Raw genomic sequence first — 8,570 nt, 5'->3', positions numbered from 1 at the left:
GCCTCCCTCCCTGGGACCAGGAGCAGGAGCAGGGCGGACAGAGCTGCTGCCATGAGACTTTCAGCTGGAATAAGCCTGCCCCTCAGAACCAAGTCCTCTGCGCAGACCATGTGTGCGAGCAGGTACCCTCACCACAGGAAGCTTTGTGTCTGCACCTCAGACATTGTGTGAGGCGGTAAGGCGCTACCTGAACTATGGAAATAAGCTACAGAAACAAAACGGAACATGCAGTGCTTACAAGAGTTTATCTGCTCTTTTGTAAGCACGTAAAACTTCAAAGGACACACCTAAAAAATGGCCAGAGGAGTGTACAGCTTGGAAAAGCACTGCAGGCGTGGCACGGAGGCGGACTTCAACCTGCCCTGGAATTTTCAGAGGCAAGTGGTCTGCACTTACTGCCAACCAGTCCCGTTAACCTCAAAAAGCAGGTGGGCTTCAGAAACAGCCTCTGGAGGCATCTGTCACCAAGGGGGCATTTTGTTTATTTTTATGTATTTAGTAAGGCTCTCACTACTGCAGCTGCACTTGGAGTGAGCCTCATGTTTCCAGTCTCCCCAGCGCTGGGACTACAGGTGTGTGCCACCATGCCTGGACTCGGTGGCCGGCTCAGTGTGCCAAATCGAACTCCGGTCCCTGTGCTTGCCCAGGCGGCTGCTTGGCCAGCTGCGCCATTTCGCCAGCTCTGCAGGGGCAGTTGTAAAGGGCAAGTTTCTGACACCATGCCACAGAGGTCTCACCTTGTCAAACGCAGGGTAGACAGCACGTATTTCTGTCAACCAGCCATACGGCATGTGGCCCACGGGGTATGTGGCTGTCAAAATTGCCACAGCCTGCAAGAGAAGAGTGAGTGGTGTTAGTGAGGCCATCTGCAGAGAGTCCTCCAGTTGCCGTCATGCCGTGTGGCAGATCTCCCCATGCTGAGTGGCTGGCTCTGACCAGCACAGGACTGTGACCGGCCAGAGCGCAGGGGACGTGGGTAGGTGTCACTGCTACAGGGATGCAGGGAAGCAGGTCAGAGGTTTGAGATGCCAACCCTGGCTCCTCCGAAGAGGTCTCTCTGGTATTTCCCTTCTGGGTCTCAGGATGCAGACCTCCGTGTCCCTTGTTTGAGGCGGCTGACACTGTACATCTGTCAATAGTGTTTTGCCACTCTCTCTTTCCAGACTAATGGCTTAGTTAAAATTTCATTTAATAAAGCTAACAAATGTCTCATACAGCTGTCCACGTGTTTCCATGAAAATGAGTTTTTGTGTGCATGAAAAGGAAGACGAAAACAGCCTCTTATGCTACAGCCTGGCACATTCAACTCTACCTCCTCAGGTCAGGAGGAACGCAGGCTGCACCTACTTTAAAGAATGGAGGAGCAGTGCCCAGCATTCCAAGAACATGAGGGAAGTCCCTGTTGTGTGAAGGAATGTGGGGTGCGGAGCAAAGCTGGAGGTGCGGTCAGGCAGAGCGAGGGCCCAGCCTCCCCCTTCACCTACAGCTGTGCTGGGGCCTCCCTTTCTGCTCCTCCCACAGAATCGCGAGAGCAACATCATCTCGGAGGGGTGATGGGAGCCCAGGAAATGGACACAGTGCCGGACGCACACACGTGAGCGGGTGGTTTGCACACCACCGCCAGCAGCTTGGAAATGCACGAATACAGGATGTGTCCCTTTCCTTTCATTTGTTTTGAGGTGAAGGTGGAATTCTAGCACATAGGTCATGGGCGTCCCATGCTTTTTCCGGGACACTTTGCATCCTCAGGGTAAAAAGCTGCTGTGTTACAGAAGCCGCCATGGTGACAGCCATAATTCCAAAGACAAATTCCAGGAACAAACTGAGGCAAGAGAAAGCATTCTGCTTTTGATTTACAGGCTGCTCCTTTCCTGCCAACACGAGCTGCTTCCTAGGACATGGAAACTGGCACAGTACTCCGGGCTGGGGACCCGCTGACGGTGCAGTTCAGGGCTCGGCAGCTCCACACAAAACCAGGTGTAAACAGAGGTCCTAAGGCGGGGCCAGAGCCCTCCTGCAGGAGGCAGCGGTGGTGCCAGAGGCTGAGTTACTTCTGCAGGAGGCAATAGAGGAGGGGGAAATAAGTGAAGTCATTCTGTTTGTTCAGACCCGATTTGAAATGGGGAAAAAGCGAGTCAACCCGCTCCTTGGAGGAGCTGCCAGTTTCCAGGCTCACTGCTGCGTTATGAATCATGGAGCACGGGCTTCATCACTGCGAGAGAGGCAGGCAGCCCAGCAGCTTCTCAAATCCTGGTGGCAAGAGGTGACAGTGGGTTGGGAGCAGAGGTCCTGCTCCCTCTGAGCACTCTCTTCTGCCCCCACACAGCAAGTTCTATTGAGCAAAGAGGCTCCTGTTGTCGCCATGGAGATATGGAAAGCCCTGGGGTGGGAGGCAGAGCCTGGGTACTTGCCAGCTCAGCTCCTCGGTGGCCTGGCCCCCTTCTGTGCCTCCATGGAGGGGGTTGTGCATGTCTCCCTCCACACTCAAGGTCATATAAAGTCATGTGACCCGGTCACTGCACGGGCGCTTCGGCTTCCCACCATGACTGTGTCACACAGTTTAGAATGGCAGAATCTCCTGAGTGCGCGAGATGAACTAGAAATAAGTTTCAGCCTCCCCGCAAAGGCTAGTGCAAGACACACGTTCCCCCAAGTCACCCTAAGTCTCCCTACCTCCGTAGCTGCAGAACTGCCACCGAGGTCCCGGGACACAAAGAGGTTGACAATGGGCCTACTGATTCTCTGCGTGGCCAAAATCAGGGCCAGAGGCCACCAGAAGCTCAGCATCTTTCTGACTGTCGCATCTCCCTACATTAAGAAATGAAGACAGGAAGGAAGTTCACCAAACTCCAGAAGCAGAACAGAAAATCGAAACTTTTGCTTTTCATGCCAACCATGAGTCAGTTCACCACACTTAAGAGTAATGTATGTGCATATATACATAACCTTCATAGACAAGCCACACTGAATTAAAATAAAATGTAGTCTTAATAGAAACCAATTCAGACAGTGGCAAATCAGTGTGAAATCAAAGCACCCTGAAGTTTGATGGATTGTAACCACTATTTTCCATACAGGGAATCTCTAACCGAGGTAGAACTCAGCTTCCTGGCCTGAGAAACATGTCTGAAATTAGGCCTTGTTGATATCATCACAGTGCCTGGCTAAGAGCCGTGCCAGTGGGGGGCAAGGCTCAGCAGTGAGAAGTGGTACAATCTATTTTGGAGTCAGTCAGCATATATCCATGTGCCTAATCATTTCAGCACTGTGTAAATTGGCTACAGAGGTTCTGCTTCTCCGAGTTCACACAGCGCGTCACATAAATCTGTTCAGAAACACACACAATAAGAGCCTGGTGCGGAGCGAGTCACTGCTCCAGACCTCTGCAGCTACAGCGGATGCTAGCTTTAAAGCCGGCTTTTCACTGCAAGCTTTGGCTTTGCTTCTTCAGCAGGGTGAGAGCTGCACCCTGGAGCCACCTCAGTCTTCTGGGGCTGAACGCTGAGAGACGGACTGTGACCTTCTAGACCAACGTGGCACTGGCCTCCTGGCGGTGGGCACAACGAGGTAGGAAGCCACTGAAGGCCCCACCTTGGATGGAGGCAGGTGGTCAGCGTGAGAGCGCCACGTGGTCCAAGAGGGGCCGGGTGCACAGCGTGGGGACTTACTTGGGGTTACACATGATCGTTTCTGGGTGTCTACTGGCTATGGAAGACTTAGCTGCCCGGCAGTCAGGTACTGCTGCTCTTCACGACCGACGAGTATGTGGCCCCGTGTAGGAGGTCGCACATCTCACTTCCCTCTTACGAACTTCTCAAGGCCAACCCAGCCTCCGCCTGAGAGCTCCCTGTCCACGCTCCTGCGCCCCTCCCCTCAGTGTCCAGGCTCTCCTTCTTGCAGTTTGGTGCTTCCTGACATTCAGGCTTAACTGCTTTTTCTTATCTGCCATGTGGACTGCAAAACTGCTTCAAGACTGCAGCTGTATCTTTTTTTAAGTTTTAAATTATTTATTTATTTGGTACAGGGTCTCACTATGCAGCCTGGACTTGTGGTGATCTTCCTGCTTCAGCCTGGGATTACAGGCATGCATCACCACACCCAGCTTCGGTGGCTGGCTTGGTACACGTGGGGTTCTGGGGCTGGCACGGCATGTGGTGCTGGGGATCGAACCAGGGTCCTTGTGCTTGCCAGGTACGCTCTTAGACCTCCCACCAAGTTATCTCACCAGCCCATCCCCACCCCCCAGAATGTGTCTTAATGGTTTCTGTTACCCTATGGTCCCTAATGCTGGATCTGATTGGTCCCCAGGGGTAGGCACCTGCAGAAAAGACTGAAATTGGCCACTGCAAAAAGAAGGGCTAAGCCTGAGCTCTTCCACTCTCCTACTGCCCTTCCCTGCAGGCGCCAGCCAGCCCTTGGGCTTGGGGCACACCACACAGCACACGCATTTGATGCGGAGTCCTCCTTCCACACGGGGTGCAAAAACATCTCGCCTTGCTCAGTTCTCCTCGGACGGCAACGTACCCCCAGCTCGGGCCCACTGCTGTCGGGGATGATGTCGTGGATGTTCCTGTAGTAGCCCAGGCACAGGGTGGTGCAGCGCACGAGTGCGCCCATGTACAGGGAGAGGATGGGGATGAGCAGCGGCTCCCGGCATTCCAGGTGGCTGTGAAGCAAAATGGCTACGAAAACAACCTGCAAGACAAGAAGACGGCAAGGGTGAGCGGGGGAGAAGGGCGGCCGACAGAGGCACGGGCCCAGTCCCTGGCCCTGGGACCCTCCTTCGATCTTGACGCAGAGGGCTGGACGGGCTGGCCTTCCCTGCTGCTCTCGGACCCCCGCGCTCTAGGTTCCTTTAAGGCAACTGCACAGCTGGTTAGCACATGTGTCGAGGCTTCGACCTCCTGAAGGCAGAGGGGCTTCCATCTCTGGGTGCTGGTGCTGGGCTGCAGGCAGTGGTGGCCCGCGACGGTCCCAGGGTCCGTCACACAGTAGGGGAGGGCACATGCACGTTTACAGGATGGAAGTCATTACAGTGCCGCCGGGAGCGTCGGCGGTCATTGTCGTAGAGCAACAGAAATTAAAATCTAAAATATTAACTTAGAAAGTGGAACGGACTGAAAGGAGCACACTCAGGAGAGTCTGGAATCCTAATAAAACATCAGGCTCTGTAAACGGCACAGGTGCCCAAGTGCGCCTCATCACGTGTGGACCTCCCAGGGCGCCCGAGCTCGGCGGAGTCCGGCCTCCGTCAGAGGCCTCGAGGAAGCCCTCACGAAGGAGGTTCCGGAAGTGTTCTGAGCGCCAAGTGGATTCCTGAAGTTGTCATGCTGTCTCACTTTAGTGGTCAAATGTGCACAGAAAAACAGGCATTTCGAGTACACCACCACTGCAAGACCCTGATCTGAGGTCTAACCTGACGCTCTGTTACCAAGCCCAAGCAAGGACACAAGGGTGTGACAGGACGCTGGGCAGGAGAGGGACACTTCCGGGCAGTGCTCACACTCACGCACAGTTACACACACTTCCTGGAGGCACCAAGGAATTCAGCAACGGAGAGGACGCCCATGGCTGCCCAAGTGGGCCAGCTGGCAAAGGGCCCGCTGGGACACACTGCATACACAGCGGAGACGGGGGCCAATGCCCACATGCGTATCTGACTGCACACGGTGCCCTCTGGTGCATACCCAGAGTAAGTCTGTCCTCAGCAAGCGTGCATTTCACAACTCCCAAACCTATACTGTAACACAGGGTGGCTGTGAGACACTAGCTGGACAGGTGAGGTGGAAGAGGAGGACCTGGAGGAGGAGAGGGAAGGCACACACCAAAGGGCATACATGTGGTGGTGGCAAGATGGCGGCCTGGCGCACGGTGTGGGAGGGACAGTAGAGGGAGGAGGGCAGACGGGCTCAGCAGGGGGTGCGCCCAGGGCCAAAGGACAGTGCTGACAGCCTCCCCTGAATTTCTAATAGAGCCACGCTGTGTGCCCCACTCATCCTACATCTCTTCATGGTAGACTGTTTCATTTAGCAACTCAAAATAACACCTGGGTCCTTTGCATCTGAATGCACAATGACAGTTGTGAATCACAGACAGCCATCCCCACGTCAGGTTATTTCCTGAGTAGTCAGGGCTGTCCCAGGGAGAGTCGGCCTGTGGTGCCCGGGGCCAGGCGCTGGGATTCCGCGACAGGGAGACAGTCCCAGAGCTGTCCTTCTGGCTGACAGTCTTGTGGAGGAGGCAGAAACACTCATCAGATGATGGCAGAGTGCCTTCTCACGGGTACAACCAGAGTTGGGGCATAACCTAGGGCACGGCGTGAGTCTTTTTTTTTAATTGCTATGATAAAATACTTTGGGCAGGTTAATTTTCTTAGAGAGAAAGAGAATTTTTAGCTCAGCTTTAGACAGAGGTCCAAAGTCCAGGCAGTACCCTGGCTGTGCGGCTTCATGCCCGACGCAATGGTTACAGACTGGGGTCCCATAGGCTCTTCCAAGGGCACCCTGATTACCTAAGGACTTCTCACTGGGCACCACCCTGTGAAGGCCCCGCTCACATACTCAGCATGTGACACTCCAGGAACTGAACTGTGAGCAGCTCCCACAGCCAAGAGCTGCTGAGACATCTGCTGAGACAGGGAGCCTGCCTGTGGCTGATGGCACAGGATTCTCAGGAGGACAATCTGGCGGGACTGAGCCAGGTGGGGCCAGCTATGGGCAGGGGACAGAAGGAAAGGGAAGTGAAGAAATGGAGTCTGCTTGTGGCAACTGCTTTCCCAAGAACTCTGGCTATGAAGTGGTAGATACAGCGAGAAGCACAGCTGCAGATGGACGTGGGGATCAAGAGAGAGCGTCTTGCGGTTGCTGGGCGATGCTCGAGGGTGTTTCCAGGGCAAGAGAAGCAATCCAGGAGAAGGAAGGAGGCGTCACCAGGGACTGCTTAGGGAGGCCTGGCCAGGCCCCAGCCCTGGACAGCTGGAGGGTCACCGCCTCTCCTGTGGTGAGGAGGGGGAGAAGACGCAGCAAGGGTGAGAGGCTGAGCCTGGAGCTGCCTAGGGGTAGCAGAACGCAGGCTGGAGCCTGACACCTCTGCCCTCTATCGTGGTTACCTTCAAGCTCTGGTCAGGTCTGGCTCAGTGCTGCACACAGGCATGTCGGTCCCGTAGGAGGTCTATCTAAGAACCCGCAGTACAAGCTGTACTAGCTCTCAATGTCCCTGGTCTACCTCAACTTCCTTCAAGACTGAGGACAAGTATAACTGGTTTTCAGGATTTCAGGGGCAGCCAACTGAGCGCTTTTCCATGAACAATAACTAGAATTCTCCAGTCATTGTGCTAAACCTGGTTCTCGGAAAAGCAGAGCCTCCCAGACACCCCGCGATGACAGCACTCACAGTTACCCTATGATGGGACAGATGCTCACCCCCCCCAAGCAGGAGCCATCACCACGTGAGAGCCAGATGTCCCCCTCAGGTGATAATGGGCCTTCCAGGCCTTTACAGAACCAGCCCTGAGGCAGGAGTCAGCCAGGCCGTGACTCTGGAACACTGCAAGCCTCCAGCTACGCAACCTCTAACCTGGCCTCTGCCCTAATTTCCTATTGAACCCCTGGGCCCTGCCTGCCCCTCCAAGGCAGCTTGTAAACCTTGTGACCTGTCCTCCCAGCATAGCTGTGCTGAATGAAGTTCCTTTCTGGCCCTGCCCCACTGTTTGCCCCTTGATTGGCTCTCTGGGTCATGTGGGCAGGCCTGGTCTATTGGGATCTCTGGAGCTGAGGCATTTTCCCTGAAATTAGGGCAACACTGACCCAAAGTCTGAATACAAGCTTGCAGGCCCGGGTTGGAAGCTGCAGAATTAGGTTGCCACCATTTTCTTCACAAAGTGAAATGAAGTCATCTGCTGGAAAATGTGTGTGTGTGTGTGTGTGTGTGTGTGTGTGTGTGTGTGTGACAGCTCCTAAGGGTCAGGTGAGGGAGGAGGTCTGGCATTTGTGGCTCAGCCTTTGTCCTGCTGTGTGATGGGGGGTGGGGAAGAAAGTTCAAGAACTGGGTCTGGTCAAGGCTGGGACTTGGGGGCAGGGCAGGCGGAGATGAGCAGAGCAGGGAGCTTACGCAGTCCAGGCAGGATCAGCTGTCCTAGATGCTCTGCTAACTGCAAAGGCAAGGACAGATGACAGAAGGCTCCAGGAAGGGACAACAACCTCCAGAAAACTGTCCCTTGGGTACCAGATGACCAGGAAATTGAGCAAACACAGCTGGATTTCTTACAAACCCACTGGCGATGCCATTGATTAGAACAAATGCAACTGTCTGACATGCTGGTAGCACAGAAAAGTCCTGCTTCCCTGAAGCAGACCCAGAGCCTCTTGCTTCCTGGCGTGGAATCCATCATCTTAGGACAGTGACAGTTGCCACTGGCACGCAAGGCACCACTAACACATTTAGATTCTTCCTGGCAATCGCTATTTCTGCCCAGATGGTAGTTCAAGGTATTCTGAGCAGCCTCTGCTTACACGTCACTGTACCAGTAAGCAGCCCATGCCTCTGGACAACGGGAAGAGCGCAGACGGGGC

At 54.5% G+C, this 8,570-nt stretch overlaps 1 protein-coding gene across 1 annotated transcript in view; it reads right to left on the bottom strand.

The window, feature by feature from the left end:
* Positions 1-8,570, bottom strand: part of Ankh (ANKH inorganic pyrophosphate transport regulator) — a 141,456-nt gene that overhangs the window by 29,025 nt on the left and 103,861 nt on the right. Inside the window, exons 5-7 of the mRNA XM_004644746.2 lie at positions 4,525-4,695; positions 2,674-2,808; positions 738-830 (exon numbers count right to left, since the gene is read on the bottom strand). Of these exons, the coding sequence (XP_004644803.1) occupies positions 738-830; positions 2,674-2,808; positions 4,525-4,695 (399 nt within the window). The remainder of the gene's footprint in view (positions 1-737; positions 831-2,673; positions 2,809-4,524; positions 4,696-8,570) is intronic.

The sequence above is a fragment of the Octodon degus genome, unplaced genomic scaffold (genome assembly GCF_000260255.1).
Source record: "Octodon degus isolate 3935 unplaced genomic scaffold, OctDeg1.0 scaffold00207, whole genome shotgun sequence".
Taxonomy (NCBI): domain Eukaryota; kingdom Metazoa; phylum Chordata; class Mammalia; order Rodentia; family Octodontidae; genus Octodon; species Octodon degus.
The sequence above is the reverse complement of the archived record's forward strand: the minus strand, read 5'-3'. Positions and strand labels throughout refer to the sequence as shown.